This window comes from Oryctolagus cuniculus, chromosome 10 (genome assembly GCF_964237555.1).
Source record: "Oryctolagus cuniculus chromosome 10, mOryCun1.1, whole genome shotgun sequence".
NCBI lineage: Eukaryota > Metazoa > Chordata > Mammalia > Lagomorpha > Leporidae > Oryctolagus > Oryctolagus cuniculus.
The window spans coordinates 115,001-133,374 of record NC_091441.1 but is presented as its reverse complement, the minus strand read 5'-3'; the positions used below and the strand labels follow the sequence as shown (position 1 = coordinate 133,374).

Sequence of the window (18,374 nt, the reverse complement as noted above, 5' to 3'; positions counted from 1 at the left end):
CCCCAACTCACACCCCCACACCCCTGCTCACACCCAGCCCCCAAATCACACCCCAGCCCCCCGCTCACACCCCAGCCCCCCACTCACACCCCAGCCCCCTCCTCACACCCCAGCCCCCCGCTCACACCCCAGCCCCCCACTCACTCCCCAGCCCCCTCCTCACACCCCAGCTCCCCGCTCACACCCCAGCTCCCCGCTCACACCCCAGCCCCCTCCTCACACCCCAGCTCCCCGCTCACACCCCAGCTCCCAGCTCTCACTCACACCCCAGCCCCCCGCTCACACCCCAGCCCCCCACTCACACCCCCAGACCCCGGCTGACACCCAGCCCCCACTAACACCCCAGCCCCCCGCTCACACCCCAGCCCCCTCCTCACACCTCAGCTCCCCGTTCACACCCCAGCCCCCTCCTCACACCCAGCCCCTCACTCACACCCCCAGACCCCGGCTAACACCCAGCCCCCCGCTTACACCCCAGCCCCCCGCTCACACCCCAGACCCTCCTCACACCCCAGCCCCCCGCTCACACCTCAGCCCCCTCCTCACACCCCAGCCCCTCCTCACACCCCAGCCCCCCGCTCACACACAGCTCCCCACTCAAACCCCCACACCCCCGCTCACACCCAGCCCCCCAATCACACCCCAGCCCCCTCCTCACACCCAGCCCCTCACTCACACCCAGCCCCCCTACTCTCACCCCAGCCCCATGCTCACACCCAGCTCCCCACTCAAACCCCCACACCCCCGCTCACACCCAGCCCCCCAATCACACCCCAGCCCCCTCCTCACACCCAGCCCCCTCCTCACACCCAGCCCCCTCCTCACACCCCAGCCCCCCGCTCTCACCCCAGCCCCCTCCTCACACCCCAGCCCCCTGCCCTCCTGCTGCTGCCTGTTTTGGACTTGCAGGTTCCTGTCCATCTCACCATCCCCAGGTCCCTGAGTCCCTCCTGCAACAAACATCAGGTCCCTGCCAGCGCAGTGTGCAGGAGGCTGTGTCACCTGTCACTGCCCCTTCAGGGGTCAGTGCATACACGGCAGGTCCACCCAGGACAGAGGGGTGACCACTGTAGGCCATTTATAAAAACGCTACTTTTCCAATGTCAACCTCACCTGTACGTAGCTTTTTCTTTCAGAATGTTCTCCGAATTGACTAGGTTCTACCAAGGAGGAGTCGTGGGGAGAAATCTGGACACAGGCAAGCCCTCCGTGGACGGGTGCACCCCTGCCTGCCCTTGTTCATTTCCACATGACCAATACTGTCATTCCACTCACAGCCAGTGGCCCAGAGCTGCAGTTCAGAGCTCACAGGGCTTTCCCGGCCCTCAGACGACGGGAAACAGAGACTACCAACCTCAGGCCTCCTTCTGCGGCCACTGACTGCAGCCCATCATCACTGAACTCACTCACGTCCAGCCACTAGCTGACCATGGAGACACAGGACTGACCTTGAAAACGGCCACACGACCACAGTGCTGAGCAGGTACCCAGTAACAGTACTCAGTATGCAGTCACAGTGCTGACCACCCAGTCACAGTACTCAATATACAGTCACAGTACTGACCACCTAGCCACAGTATTTAACATCTACTCACATTCTGAGCAGGTACCCAGTCACAGTACTGACCACCCAGTCACAGTACTCAACATCCAGTCACAGTGCTGACCACCCAGTCACAGTACTCAACATCCAGTCCCAGTACTGACCACCCAGTCACAGTACTCAATATGCAGTCCCAGTGCTGACCACCCAGTCACAGTACTCAACATCCAGTCCCAGTACTGACCACCCAGTCACAGTACTCAATATGCAGTCAATGCTGACCACCCAGTCATAGTATTCAACATCCAGTCACAAAACTGACCACCTAGTCACAGTACTCAACATCCAGTCACAGTACTGACCACCCAGTCACATTATTTAACATCTACTCACATTCTGAGCAGGTACCCAGTCACAGTACTCAGTATGCAGTCCCAGTACTGACCACCCAGTCACAGTACTCAACATCCAGTCACAGTACTCAACATCCAGTCCCAGTACTGACCACCTAGTCACAGTACTCAATATGCAGTCAGTGCTGACCACCCAGTCATAGTATTCAACATCCAGTCACAAAACTGACCACCTAGTCACAGTACTCAACATCCAGTCACAGTACTGACCACCTAGTCACAGTACTCAACATCCAGTCACAGTACTGACCACCTAGTCACAGTACTCAACATCCAGTCACAGTGATGACCACCCAGTCACAGTACTCAACATCCAGTCACAGTACTGACCACCTAGTCACAGTACTCAATATCCAGTCACAGTGCTGACCACCTAGTCACAGTACTCAATATCCAGTCACAGTGCTGACCACCCAGTCACAGTACTCAACATCCAGTCACAGTGATGACCACCCAGTCACAGTACTGACCACCCAGTCCCAGTACTCAACATCCAGTAACAGTGTTGACCACCCAGTCACAGTACTCAACATCCAGTAACAGTGCTGACCACCCAGTCACAGTATTCAATATGCAGTCACAGTGCTGACCACCCAGTCACAGTACTGACCACCTAGTCACAGTATTCAACATCCAGTCACATTCTGAGCAGGTACCCAGTCACAGTACTGACCACCCAGTCACAGTACTGACCACCCAGTCACAGTATTCAACATCCAGTGACAGTGCTGACCACCCAGTCACAGTACTCAATATGCAGTCACAGTGCTGACCACCCAGTCACAGAACTCAATATGCAGTCACAGTACTGACCACCCAGTCACAGTACTGACCACCCAGTCACAGTATTCAACATCCAGTCACAGTGCTGACCACACAGTGACAGTACTCAATATGCAGTCACAGTGTTGACCACCAGTCACAGTACTCAATATGCAGTCACAGTACTGAACACTTAGTCACAGTGCTGAGCAGGTACGCAGTCACAGTACTGACCACCCAGTCACAGTACTGACCACCTAGTCACAGTATTCAACATCCAGTCACATTCTGAGCAGGTACCCAGTCAGAGTACTGACCACCCAGTCACAGTATTCAACATCCAGTCACAGTGATGACCACCCAGTCACAGTACTGACCACCCAGTCACAGTACTCAACATCCAGTAACAGTGCTGACCACCCAGTCACAGTACTCAACATCCAGTCACAGTGATGACCACCCAGTCACAGTACTGACCACCCAGTCACAGTACTCAACATCCAGTAACAGTGCTGACCACCCAGTCACAGTACTCAACATCCAGTCACAGTGATGACCACCCAGTCACAGTACTGACCACCCAGTCCCAGTACTCAACATCCAGTAACATTGTTGACCACCCAGTCACAGTACTCAACATCCAGTCACAGTGCTGACCACCCAGTCACAGTACTGACCACCCAGTCACAGTACTCAACATCCAGTCACAGTGCTGACCACCCAGTCACAGTATTCAATATGCAGTCACATTCTGAGCAGGTACCCAGTCACAGTACTGACCACCCAGTCACAGTACTCAATATGCAGTCACAGTACTGACCACCCAGTCACAGTACTGACCACCCAGTCACAGTACTCAATATGCGGTCACAGTGCTGACCACCTAGTCACAGTATTCAACATCCAGTCACAGTGCTGACAACCTAGTCACAGTGCCCAACATCCAGTCACAGTGATGACCACCCAGTCACAGTATTCAACATCCAGTAACAGTACTCAATATGCAGTCACAGCACTGAACACTTAGTCACAGTGCTGAGCAGGTACGCAGTCACAGTACTGACAACCCAGTCACAGTACTGACCACCTAGTCACAGTATTCAACATCCAGTCACATTCTGAGAAGGTACCCTGTCATAGTACTGACCACCCAGTCACATTACTCAATATGCATTCACAGTACTTACCACCCAGTCCTGACCACCCAGTCACAGTATTCAACATCCAGTAACAGTGCTGACCACCCAGTCACAGTATTCAACATCCAGTAACAGTGCTGACCACCCAGTCACAGTACTCAATATGCAGTCACAGTACTGAACACCTAGTCACAGTGCTGAGCAGGTACGCAGTCACAGTACTGACAACCCAGTCACAGTACTGACCACCTAGTCACAGTATTCAACATCCAGTCACATTCTGAGAAGGTACCCAGTCACAGTACTGATCACCCAGTGACAGTACTCAATATGCAGTCACAGTGCTGACCACCCAGTCACAGTACTCAATATGCAGTCACAGTGCTGACCACCCAGTCACAGTACTCAATATGCAGTCACAGTACTGACCACCCAGTCACAGTACTGACCACCCAGTCACAGTACTCAATATGCGGTCACAGTGCTGACCACCTAGTCACAGTATTCAACATCCAGTCACAGTGCTGACAACCTAGTCACAGTGCCCAACATCCAGTCACAGTGATGACCACCCAGTCACAGTACTGACCACCCAGTCACAGTACTCAATATGCAGTCACAGTGCTGACCACCAGTCACAGTACTCAATATGCAGTCACAGTACTGAACACTTAGTCACAGTGCTGAGCAGGTACGCAGTCACAGTACTGACCACCCAGTCACAGTACTAACCACCCAGTCACAGTACTGACCACCCAGTCACAGTATTCAACATCCAGTCACAGTGCTGACCACCAGTCACAGTACTCAATATGCAGTCACAGTACTGACCACCCAGTCACAGTACTCAATATGTGGTCACAGTGCTGACCACCTAGTCACAGTATTTATTCAACACCCACAGTACTGACCACCAGTCACAGTACCAATCCCCTAGTCACAATGCTGACCACACAGTCCCAGTACTCAACACCCAGTCTCAGCACTGAACTCCAGTCTCCATGCTAAAGACATCAGGTTTATGGCTTCTCTTTAGCGTACTGAACGTATCAGTAGTACTTTTTCCTCAGTATTTAAAGTCGGATCACGCTAACGGATTAGAAAGGCACTTAAATGTGAAGCCTTTGTGATCAGTGCTGATCAGACAATTTTGATTTCTGTACTCTTCCTCTGCAGACCAGCAACAGGACCCCAGGCAGAGGTACCTCGCTTCTGGATGAAGACTCTGAGCAGCGGGCTGGCGCTCGAGACCGCCTTGCAGAAGTTGTCGTCGTTGTTGATGGGCAGCAGGTCCCCGTGCACGTCCGCGTAGCCGATGGTCACCTCCGCGCTGGAGATGCGGTGGGTGTGCACGACCAACTGGTAGAAGTCTTCAAACTTCCCAGGCTTGTGACGATCCAAGGAGAACCTTCGGAATTCAGCCCCAAACTGTAAGGCAGGAGACGGCAAATAAGCACCGGAGAACCCCACCAGAGAGGGCACCCAGTCCACGCTGCACGCGGGCCTGCCGCCTCACCGGCCACAGTGCCTGTGCTCCGGGGCACCTCCCTCACCAGCACTGACTCAGCCGGAGGACGCACAGGTCAAGCTTCGCAGGAAAAAGCAGCTAAAGGTCAGTTATACAGCGGTGGGGTCACCTCCCGTGAGGCCCCTGCGCAGGCCTCAGAAAACCAGGAGCAGGAGGGAAGCAGGGGTCATGAAACCGCGGACTTTTCCCAAGGGCGAGGCAGGAAATCTCGTCTGTCCTGCATGTTCACAGGCCCAGTGGCAACATCTCAAGGCACCGGCAGTGGAGGTGAAACTGAAGAGATGCAGGAACCTGGCTTCCCAAATCCAGAGGAGACAGGCTGGGGGCACGGGGCGCTGGTCTCTGACCCTGCCACAGCTCTGGGAAACGCCCAGGGGCCATGGAGCTGCCTACAGGACTATGGGCCTGACTCCCCGCCCAGGACACCCAGTCACCCAGGACACCAGGACACCCAGGGACCCAGGACAGGGCCTCTGACCACCTGGACATGCTGCTGTCCCTCAGGGTCTGTGCTCTTCAACAGACTGGAAACCAGGTATACTGGATCCAAAATAAACCAAATTACATCTCTGGCATTCACAAAAGACTTCCAGGCATCAAGGGCCAATCATCTCAGATCGTGAGGGTCTGTGTCGGATTCACCTGAGAATTCTGGGACACGGCCCGAGGGCCGACATCTGTAACAAGTTAGAAGTGGGCGGTGGCCTGAGCCACATTCGGGCTCAGCCTCAGACCTCAACTTCCAGAGAGCCAACGTGAAGACAGGTTTGTGAGAACCACTCTCCCTTCTCAGCTCCCTCCCAAAGGGCATCTCCTGCAGGTCTGCAACAGCCAAAGCCAAGCTTTCAACTCACCCTTTGCTTCCCCAGGCACCCAACCAGGGGACGGCCTGAAATACTGGTTTGAGAAAAGTCACCCTCACGGCTCTAGAACCCGCCTCTGGGGGTTCCAGGGCAGCTGTGCGAGGCGGGCGGGGAAGGCCCCCGCTCCACCCCAGCTGCTGCCAGGGGTCAGACCAAGCCCTGGAGCTCTGCTCCCATCACTCAGAGGCAAGGGTTAGGGTTAGGGTTCCATGACCCCAGTGCCCCACCAGCGACACAGCATGTGGACAACGAAGCCTCTTCCACACACTGGAAGACAAAGCAGGAAAAGTCCACAGTGTACGTCGTGTGAGTTCTTTCAGATTCTGTGATCCAGCGAAATCAGGCAGGGTGTGCTCAGGGACAAGCCGCGTCCTGCTCCACACAGCTCGTCTGTGCTGATTTCCGAAGCAGCTCGTTTGTGTTAGCACGCACTCTTCTGCTGAAGAGGGTTCCTGACTTCCACATGCAGTCCCAGGCCCCCCACCAGACAAGTGGGCCCCCTCCCCGTCCCATGTGGCTGCCCCCACCCCCCAGGAGGCAGAGGACACTAGCCCCAGGATGCCCCATCTTAACTGCACTTAGCAACACATCCCGATTTACTTCTCGGTGCTTTTAAGTTCCCTTTGGGAAGAAAACTGAATTCAGATTTTTTTCTGAGGAAACAAGTGTGGTTTGTGTTTGATAATGAGACTTTCCACTTCGTATGTCGAATGAGCTCCAAAGTTTCAACAGAGATCAGAAATGTGATATAATCGATTTTATTCAAAAACCAAATCAATATTTTTATTTCCCCATTTTACAGACAGATCAAAGGTGCTGCCAAACGAAGAAATTACTAGGTGCAACTCATTATCATGTAATTCTTGTTTTCAGCCTTCTTAGCAAAAATCAAAAAGGTAAATGGCGCTAATGACCAGGCAATAAGCCCTCAGTGATGGCCTTTCTATGTTTTGCTTTTGACAGAACTGAAAGTTGCCCAATTGCATGTCAGCTAACAGCTTCTCAGAGCAACTGCAGTGAGGAACAACTCGAGGAGTACCTACTTTTGCACCTTACCTAACGCGTGCTCTAAGGACTGGGAGGTGCCCCCAACTCCTGCTACTTCCGTTGATGTAAACACGGTGAGTGGGAAGGAGTGGGACACGGATGCCACCTCCTTCTCACCTAATAACAGGCTCTTTGCACTAAATGGAGGATTTTTAAAGTGTTTACCTTGAAAGGTTAATAATTATTATCAAATTCTGCAATAACATATCATTTGTAATTTGATAATTATAATGGCTCAAGCTGGAAATTTGTATCGTAAAAATCTATTCATTTTATTTAAAAGTGTGACAGAATACATGTAACATAAAAAATGGCCAAGATGGTGAATTTTATTTATTTGAAAGGCAGAGTTACACAGAGAGACAGAGAGATCTTCCAACCACTAGTTCGCTCTCCAGATCTCTCCAAATGGCTGCAACAGCCAGAGTTGGGCCAGGATGAAGCCAGGAGCCCAGAGCTCCATCCAGGTCTCCCATGTGGGTGCAGGGGCCCAAGCACTTGGGCCATCTTCCACTGCTTTCCCAGGCTCATCAGCAGGGAGCTGGATGGGAAGTGGAGTGGCATGATTCCAGTGTATGGTGGTACAGTAGGCCTCTCTCTCTCTCTCTCTCCCTCTTCTCTCTGTGTAACTCTTTCAAGCAAAATAAATAAATCTTTAAAAAAATAAAAAAGAAGCAGTGTGTGCCATTCCGTGAGTACAAAGGCGGAGTTGGTAGATGTGTCCAGGCCAAGCAATGGGGTGGACACAAGGTCAGTGGCCCAAAGGAAGTGCTGAGTTTCTGTTGCACATGCTTAAAAATGCAGACAGTAATGGGAGCTGAAGGTTTTGCATGTAGATTCCCTGGTCATTGACCACACGCAGGTGAACAAGGCCCCCAAGACGCGCCGCAGACCTACAGAGCCCATGGTCAGATCAGCCCGCACGTGAGCTCCCCCACTGCCACATGGAGATGATCCTCACTGCAAAGGAACAAACTGAGAGGAGAGGAGGAGGTGCAGAAGAAAGACGTCTCAAAGGAAACTGAAGCAAAAGCTTATGGCTCGGGAATAAACTCGATAAATCAATAAAATCAAAAGGAAAAACCTGAGAAGTAATTCTAACAAACAGAATGTTATAGCCACAAGAAAAAAACTTTTAAAATTTCTGACACGTGAATAAAAGTTTTAACATCAATTTATATACATATTCTTGATGCAGAGCAAAGATGCAGATAATTAAGCATAAATTATTAGGACAGAAATCATTGAGAGTAACAAGAAGAAGAAATCACATGGCCGGCGCCGCGGCTCACTAGGCTAATCCTCCACCTTGCAGCGCCAGCACACCGGGTTCTAGTCCTGGTCAGGGCACCGGATTCTGTCCCGGTTGCCCCTCTTCCAGGCCAGCTCTCTGCTGTGGCCAGGGAGTGCAGTGGAGGATGGCCCGAGTGCTTGGGCCCTGCACCCCATGGGAGACCAGGAAAAGCACCTGGCTCCTGCCATTGGATCAGCGCAGTGCACCGGCCGCAGCGTGCTGGCCGTGCCAGCCATTGGAGGGTGAACCAACGGCAACGGAAGACCTTTCTCTCTGTCTCTCTCTCTCACTGTCCACTCTGCCTGTCAAAAAATTAAAAAAGAAAAAAGAAATCACAGAGAAGAAAGAACACTGTAAAATTCTGATCATTAAGGGGCTGGCATTGTGGCACAGCAGCATCCCACATCAGCGCCGGTGTGAGTCCCAGATACTCCCTTCCCATCCAGCTCCCTGCCAGGGCGCCTGGGAAGGCAGCAGAAGAGGGCCCAAGTGCCTGGGCCCCTGCACCCACACAGGAGACCTGGATGGAGCTCTTGGCTCCTGGCTTCAGCCTGGCCTACCCCAGTCACTGCAGCCATCTGGGGAGTAAACCTGCAGTTGCAAGATCGATCAATCAATCAGTGTGTGTGTGTGTGTGTGTGTGTGTGTCACTCTTTCAAATAGATAAAATCTTTATTTTGAAAAACTGGTAAACAAAGGGAAGGAATCGAGCTTTTAAAAAAAGTCTAAGAGCATTTGTTATTGGAAAAATCGGACGTACACTCCTTTTCTAAAGCATCAGCTAGATAAACTGCCCACTGCTATTTTGGTGACAATATTTATGTACTTTGCAGCTGACCCCAACTAGTATTCCTGCAACAGGCTAAGAAAAATTGTAGGGTGGGGGAGTCTTGCCTTCTAAGGTTCTTAAAAATGATGACCAATATAAAATATCAAGGCCAATATACAAAAGTATGGTGTGTCAACCTCTAAACGAAAACCATTTTTATTCTCTTATTAGTCAATCAAACTTCCTTATACTTCAGGCAGCACACAATGGTGTGTCAGCACATCAGTCTATCATCTTCGTCTCATCATTTCTCTCCTCTTTGCCTTTCCGCCTCGCCCATACTCAGGCTGAGAGGATGCTGGGAGGAAGGGGCAGGGGGAGAAGCCTGGGTCCTGGGAGCACAGCCCTCCGGGAGGGATGAGGACCTCTCCCAGGAGTGAGTGAGCTATCCCAGGGCCTGCACGCGTCCGCCTGCTCTGTCCGCCTGCTCTGTCCCTCCACCTGGAGGCCAGGATCCACCAGAAGCCAGGCTCCACGACCTAGAGTGCTCAGCCTCCGGCACCACAGCCAAAACAAGCCCTTTCTCCATGAATTACTCTGCTGTTGTAGCAACAGAAAACGGGCTCAGGCCGTCCCTGCTAACTGACCCCACAGTTTTGGCTCTGTCTGTTCAGGATGAGGGGAGAGCGCTGGGAAGTGCTTACTGAACGAACAACGCTTGGAACTGGTTGCTACAACACGGGGCACCACTGTGCAAGCAGCAAAGGCACAAAAACCGGTCAAAACCCAAGACCGCTAACAGCCAGTCGCTGTTTAAGAATTGCTCTCAATCGTCTCCACAAAAGCGATGTCTTTACTGCCAAAAATAATCAGAATCCATCTTGGGGTGGCACTTGCTGCAGCAGTCACGATGTCACGTGGTACACCTGCATCACAGTGTTGAGGTTCGAATCCCACGTCCGCTCCCAATGCCAGCTTCCTGCTAATGCACCCTGGGAGGCAGCAGGTGACGGCTGAGGTGTCTGGGTCCTGACACTCGTCTGGGAAGCCTAGAGTGAGTCCTGGCTCCCAGGTACTTGTGAGTGAGCCTACCGATGGGCGCGTCTCTGTCCCTGCCTCTCTCCCTGTCAAATAAATAAGATAACAAAATTTAACTCAGCAAGTCTCAATAAATTTAAAAAGACTGAAATCATACAAAAATGTATATCACAACCACAAAAGAGTAAAATTAGAAATCGACAATGAAAGAAAATTTTGGAAATTCACAAATATGTGAAAATTAAACAAACTCCCCAATAACCTAAAGAGGAGATCACAAGGGGAATTAGAAAATACATGGAGACTGGTGAAAATTAAATAAAGTACATCAAACCAAAAGTTACAAGACACCACTAAAGCAGTGCTGAGAGGGAGACTTATACCTGTACTTAAAGAGGGCATTTCAAACCGTAGCCTAAACTCCTGACACCAGCAACCAGAAAAACAATTTCAAACTTACCCTCGCAGAGAGTAGGAAATAAAGGTTTGAGCAGACACAAGCAGATGAGAGACTAGAAAACAATAAATAACAAAACTAAAAGTGAGCTCTTTGTAAATATCAGCAAAGTAGCCTGTCCAAGAAAAAAAAGAGAATATTCACATTAAATCAAGAATGAATAATCTGAAAATGAAATTAAGAAAATAATTTTACTAACAATAGCATTTAAAAGGATAAAATTTTTAGTAAAAATATTTTAAAAAGAAGTAAAACACCTGCATGTTGCAAACTACAGAATCCTGCTGAAAAAGCTTCAGGATCTAAGGAGCAGAAGGACATTCCCTGTTCACAAACCAGCAGACTTACTGTTAAGCGGCAGCCCTCCCCAAGCTGACGGCAGAGCCAAGGAAGCCGTCAGTCGTGGCTGCCTTTTCCGCAGCTGGCTCTACCTTTACACAGAAGTGTGAAAGACCCAAAATAACCAGAAGAATCTTGACAAGCAAGAACTAAGTCGGAGCCCTCACGCTCGGCAGTTCCTGCGTCCTTACCATGCGGCACTGACACAGACAGACAGAGATGACCAATGAGACACCGTCCAGAAAGACACCTGTAGGCTTGTGGTCCACTGGTCCTTGACAAGAACATGTGACGACTCACTAGACACACAGTCTTCAACAAACGGTGCTGGAATGACTTCTGCATTTCTACATGAACACAATGAAGCGCCCAGCAACGTGTTTGACTCCTACATCACTGCACAAATAAAAATTAACCCTGAGGTCTGGCGTTTGTAGGGTATTGGGTAGAGCCGCCACCAGCATGCCACATGGGCACCAAATTGGGTCCCGGCTGCTCCCCTTCCCTTCCAACTCCCTGCTAATATGCCTTAGAAAGCACCAGAAGACGGCCCAAGTGCTGGGAACCATGCACCACAGGGAGACCTGAACGAAGCTCCTGGTTCCTGGCTTTGCATCAGCCCAGCTCCAGCCACTGCAGCCATTTGGGGAGTGAAGCAGCAGATAGGAGACCTCTCTGTCTCTGCCTCTCTCTCTGTTACTGTGACTTTCAAATACATAAATCCTTTTTAAAAAAATTAACAATCTTTTAAAAAAATTAACTTAGGGGCCGATGCTGTGGCACGGCAACACTGGTATCCCATATGGGTATCTGTTCAAGCCTTGTCTGCTCCACTTCTAATTAGCTCCCTGCTAATGGTCTGGGAAGGCAACAGAAGAGGGCCCAGGAGTCTGGGCGCCTGCTACCCGCGTGGGAGACCTGGAGGAAGCTCCTGGCTCCTGGCTTTGGCCTGATTCGGTGATGGCCATTGCAGCTGTTTGGGGAGCGGATCAGCGGATGGAAGATGGATCTCTCTCTCTCTCTCTCTCTCTGGTGTTCCCTCTTTCTCGCTCTCTGTAACTCTTTCAAAATAATAATCAAATCTTTTAAAAAAAATAACTCAAATTGGATGACAGACTAGATGTGAGAGCTAAAATTATAAAACTCATGGAAGAAAACACAAGATTAAATTTTCATTACTTGAGTTAGGCAGCAATTTCTAAGATATGACATCAAAAGCATAAGCAACAGAACAGATAATTAATTAAATTAATTAAATTTAAAACTTTTCATCTTCAAAGGAAACCCTCAAGAAAGTGAAAAAATAAAGAATGGGAGAAAACATTTCTAGATATTTCAAAGGGTTTTGCACCAAGAATATATAAAGAACTCTTAGAACTCAACAATAAAAACACAAACCACCCCATCAAAAAACGGGCATCACAGCACAGCCGATTAAGCCTCTTATCGGACTCCAGCTAAAATCCTGGCTCCTCACTTCTGATGCAGCTTCCTGCTAATGCACCTGGGAAAGCAGTGGACGATGGTCCAAGTACGTGGGTGTCTACCACCCATGTGGGAAACCGGAAGGCGTTTCTGGCTCCGGGCTTTGGCCTCACCCAGCCCTGGCTACTACAGACATTTGGGAGAAGAATCAGCAAATGGAAAATCAATTTTCTCTCTCTCTCTCTGTCACTCTGTCTTTTAAATAAAAAAATAATTTTTTAAAAAGGGACAAAGTACTTAAGGGGGCATTTCTCCAAAGAAGATACGAACGGCCAGCACACACATACAGATGCTCAACATCTCTCCTCATCAGAGAAACGTGCAAAGTGCCTGAGTCACCACTTCACACCTACAAGGGTGGCTGCAACAGCACGTTGGTGAGAATCTGGACTCCTATATACTTCTGGTAGGAATGTAAAATGGTACAACTGCTTTCATAAACAACCGGGCAGCCAAAATGTTAACAAGGTGCTACCCTAAGACCCAGCAATTCCACTGCTAGGTACACACCCCAAAGAAACTGACCAAAACCTGCACACACATGTTCAGGGCAGCAGCAAAGAGCCAAAAAGTGAAACAGGCCCAGTGGCCATCCAACAGCTGATGGACAAACAAACAGGCCCAGTGCCCATCCAACAGTTGATGGACAAACAAAACGCTGCACACAAGTAACCAACTCACAGCCTGACAAGGGACCAAGCGACGGCCCACGCCACAGCAAGGGAACGACCAGAGACCCAGGCAGTGTGTCCCACGTCTACGCAGCACCCAGAATGCACAGAAGCGTGGCACAGGAGCTGAGGGCGCGGCTTTCTTTTGAGAGGGAAGAAAATGTTCTGCATTGCACAGCTGTGACCATACAAACCACACAGTCTCACCCTTTGAAGGTATAAATTTCATATTATAGAATTGACAGCTAATAGGGCGGTCAATAAAAGAGAAAGTTTGTTCAAACTGCCATGAGGGCTGATTGGAAACCACACTCAGAAACGTGGGCGTGGGGGCTGGCACCACGTGGAATGAATGGAGGCTCTGCTTTTGCTCCTGGCAAACAGGAAACCCCCAAGACTCAACCGAGCAGGCGAGGGAAGGCGGCACCCCAACCCGGCCAGGTCCTCGAAGGCAGCACTGGACACAAGGCTGAGCCCAACCCAGCTGGTACAGCGAGCTCTGCTGGTCCCAGTGGGCCCCACCGTGTGAGCTGGGGAGGAGGGCAGCAGGCAGGCGTTCAACAGGGTGGAACTGGCCTTCCCACACCCCTCTCCACTCACCCCTCTGCCCTCCTCCGGCTCAGAAACCCAAGGTTTGCATGAGTGGCTTTCTGGAGTCACAGGGCCCTGGAGACAGAATTCTTTTCCCACGCAATGTCGACCCTCAAGGATAAGTCATCACCGTTACCAAGATTATTTCTTATTTTCCTGGTAAAAGATATTAAAATGCCAATATTTCTTTTTCTTGACACCTAAGAGGACCTATCTAAACCTACCATAAGCTTAACAAAAATCTACTCATGTAGAAACATATTTAATTCAGAGCAAGAATGGCTCCAGAAAATTTAAATAAAACTTTTTTTCCTATCTTAAAGAAACATTCATTCAAAATTCTTCCTGCCTGCCAAGAGGCCCTGAGTCCTGATTCAGAAGTTCTGGGCAAATCTGTATGTGCGTGTGTGTGCGTGTGTCCCTCTCTCTCTAACTCTTTCAAATAAATAAATAAATATTAAAAAAAAAAAAGTCTCCCAGCTACCCAGTCCCCCTCCCATAGGCAACTAATGGTTGTGCTTTTGTGCCCCTCAGGAGACATTTCACTAGCACAAGGGCGAATGCATGTGCTCCTGTCGCCTCTCTTTTCTACACAAGGATCTACTCCATGGACCTTGTTCACCTAGTTCCTATGTATTTAAGATTTATGTATTTATTCAAGAGGCATAGTGAAACAGAGAGGGGGAAAAAGAGAGAGAGACTTTCCATTAGTTGGTTTAGTTCCCAAATGCAGCAGTCAGGCCTGGGCCAGGAGCAGGTGGCAGAGACCCAGGCACTTGGACCATCATCTGCTGCTTTCCCAGCACATTAGCAGGAAGCTGGATCAGAAGCAGAGCAGCCAGGACTGGGACTGGTGCTTCTGATAAGGGACGCTGGTACTGCAAGCAGTACCACAATGCCATCCCTCATATGTATTTTTTAAGGAACCATTTTTCTTTATTTTATTTTATTTGAAAGGTACATGGAGGGGCCAGCACCGTGGCTCACTTGGTTAATCCTCCGCCTGCAGTGCTGGCATCCCATATGGGTGCCAGGTTCTAGTCCCGGTTGCTCCTCTTCCAGTCCAGCTCTCTGTCATGGCCCAGAAAGGCAGTGGAGGATGGCCCAAGTGCTTGGGCCCCTGCACCCGCATGGGAGACCAGGAAGAAGCACCTGGCTCCTGGCTTCGGATCAGTGTAGCTCTGGCCGTAGCAGCCATTTGTGGAATGAACCAACGGAAAAAAGACATTTCTCTGTCTTTCTCCCTCACTGTCTAACTCTGTCAAATAAAGGAAGGAAGGGAGGGAGGGAGGGAGGGAGGGAGGGAGGGATCTTCTACCTCTGGCATCCTCCCCAAATACCTGCAACAGCCAGGGTAGGGCCAGGTCAGAGCCAGGAGCCTGGCATTCAACCCAGGTCTCCCACACAGGTGGCAGAGACCCAGGAAGTGAGCCATCATCACTGCCCCTCAGGGTGCACATTAGCAGGAAGCTGGATCCCAAGCAGAGGAACCAGGACTTTTACCCAGGTGCTCCCCAAATGGAATGCAGCTGTCCCAAGTGACATCTTAGCCACTGTGCCAAACTGCCTGCTCCTGTTTTGTTTTGTTTTTAAGATTTAATTTTTTATTTGAAAGAGTTAAAGAGAGAGAAGGAGAGACAGAGAGAGCTTCCTTCTGCAGGTTCATTCCTCAAATGGTTGCAACAACTGTGGCTGGACCAGGTAGAAGCCAGGAGCTGCTTCTTGGTCTCCCACACGGGTGCAGGGGTCTAAGCACTTGGGCCATCTTCCACTGCTTTCTCAGGCCATTAGCAGGAAGCTGGATTGGAAGTGGAGCAACTAGGACATGAACCAGCACCGGTGTGGGACCCGGTGTCAGTCAAACAAACTTCTAAGCTGGTTGACAAGTGTGGTACATTAGTCTAGTGAAGATTCGAGTGCCTACTTCGTGCTTGGAGTTGTGGGGCACAGATCTGCTTCCTGCTACTCACAACGTGGCAGAAGTTCCACATCTGTGCGAGGAAACCTGTGTCCAGCAGAGCCTGGCTGGTGGGCGCTCTTCGTCCGTGCGTCTCCCCTGGTCAGCGTGACGAGGTCTCGGCTCTGGTCACCTTCATGACCCCAGTGACCTGACTTTTCTCAAGTACAGGGTGTCTGTAAATTGGGGGTACCTCCCACGTAGAACCATGGGCATCCAGCAAACAGTGTTTTAAAAATAGGGGGGCTGGCGCTGTGGTGCAGAGGGTAAAATCACCTGCAATTTCACTGGGGTCATGAAGGTGACCAGAGCCGAGACCTCGTCATGCTGACCAGGGGAGACGCACGGACGAAGAGCGCCCACCAGCCAGGCTCTGCTGGACACAGGTTTCCTCGCACAGATGTGGAACTTCTGCTGCCACGTTGTGAGTAGCAGGAAGCAGATCTGTGCCCCACAACTCCAAGCACGAAGTAGGCACTCGAATCTTCACTAGACTAATGTACCACACTGTCAACCAGCTTAGAAGTTTGTTTGACTGACACTGACTGGCAGACATGATGTCACAGAAGGGGCTCCCTGCCCTCCGTGGGACAGTGAGTGCCTGACGTCCACGTGTCCACGGTGTTTGCTACCGCCACCGCCCAGCTGGAGCCTAACACCAGCCCACGGTCAGCAAAACAAGAAGGCAATGTTTCAAGCCCACTTGCAAATGGTGAGTAAGAAACAAGCCCATGTGACCCACACTGCACCCAGCAGCTGCCTGAGGGACCGGGTGCTTTTCCTGAAAAAAGGCTTTGTTTCCAAACTACCAGGAAGGAGGCACAGCGAAGAGCTCCGGCCAGACTTGGGGGGTGGGGAGGCTGGGGTCACAACTCCCAGCCATGCCCTCGACAGGGAACCACGTGCCTCTGCAGCAGGTGACTCCCAAGGGCAGGACCTCTCACCCCACAGCAGAAAGGCTTCTCGACGGAGAAGCGCCACTCACAAGAGAGCAACTCTGTGAGGCCCAGGGACCAAGGGCCCTCTGAGTGACACCTGTCGCTTCACTTGGATTCCCTCTTCCAGACCACTGTTGGGAGCCTGCTCACTGAACCAGCACTCTCCTGGGCTGCACTCCTGGCTGTGGAAGCAGTATGTGGTCTCTGTGTCACCCGCTCAGAGCCTGTAGCAGCAGACTCCAGAAGCACTTACTGAGCGAGCAAACGAGTGGACAAACGAGCGGTTCACGGAGCCTGCTCTGCTCACGCAGGACAGTGAGCAGCTCAGAGAAGCTGGCACCCGGGAAGCAGCCAGAAAACGGTGTGTCAGAGGCTGAGAGCCACAGGGACTGGAGAGGAGCACCACAGGAGGCTCAGTCGGGTGGACACCGACCATCACATCACGAGGCCTCCTGGAGCCCCAGCGCCTCCGCCACGCCCTGCGCTGCTCTCCAGCCCTCTCCGAACAGTGGTGGCAGAGTGTGCACCGTGGCTCCAGATGAGGTCCTTCTCTCACTCTGAGAGCACTCAGACTCCCCTGTCAGCTCGGAAGGCTGGTTTACACCCCATCCTCGTGGGTCACCTGCTCCAGGGAGCCCTCCCTGACTGTCCTCTTCCTATTGCTCCCACAGCAGTAGGCTCAGGCCTCACTGTCCCCCAACAGTGGTGTCCGCCTCAGAGACACAGGACAGGCTCTCTCCGACATGGGGAGTCACAGCCCCTCTCTTTATGCCTGGTCCTAGCTTGGAGCAGGAGATCAATCAATGCTGCCTGCGTGGCATGTGCCACCCTGTGTATCGAGGAAAGTGTGCAGAGAGAGGAGGAAAAGCAAGACCTGAAGAGGAAAGGATGGTGAGGGCTCCGCAGTCTGGGCAGCGAGCCGGCCCCCGCCTGCCCAGCACGGGTCCTGCAGGAGCCTCTCCCTGTGCTCACCGTAAGCTCAGCCCGGGCCCCATCAGCCCCGCTTCCAAGAGCAGAGACGGCATGAGGAGGGAAGGGCCTGGATGGGCCAGCAGGGCCCAGCCCCCTGCCGGGCACTTGCTCCCCAGCCTCAGTCACCCCCACAGGACAAGACTGCGACTGTTTCTAGTCCTGGCGACGGAGACATCCTCCTTGGCAGACTGCTCGGGGAGGGGCCCCTCTTGGCCACCAGGAAACTCGTGCTCTTGAAATATGAGTCTTCCTGGACCAAGGGCACTTGCGAAGTCCTGCAGGTCATCGGGGCACGGACAGACGCTCTGCACGTCACCAGAGTGGGCCCTGGGCGGTGGGAGCACATCACACAGAAGCACACGCAGGGCGCCAACAGAAGCGCTGCTCTGGACACGGTCAGAACCCAAGCAGAGTATGCAGAAACGGCTGCGGGTCGAAAAGAACAGCCACAGCAGCGAGCCTGCTGTCCTCTGTGCGGGGCACCTGCTCTGGGCAGTGTTCCCTGATCCAGCAGCCTCAGACCCCAATCGCCCCAGGCCCAGAGGATTCTCAAAAGGTTCAGGGCTCA

The 18,374-nt window shown here is 51.6% G+C and overlaps 1 protein-coding gene across 1 annotated transcript in view; it reads right to left on the bottom strand.

Annotated features, from left to right (window-relative positions):
• Positions 1-18,374, bottom strand: part of PARD6G (par-6 family cell polarity regulator gamma) — a 78,376-nt gene that overhangs the window by 46,157 nt on the left and 13,845 nt on the right. Inside the window, exon 2 of the mRNA XM_070050042.1 lies at positions 5,063-5,285. Coding sequence (XP_069906143.1) covers positions 5,063-5,285 — 223 coding nt within the window. The remainder of the gene's footprint in view (positions 1-5,062; positions 5,286-18,374) is intronic.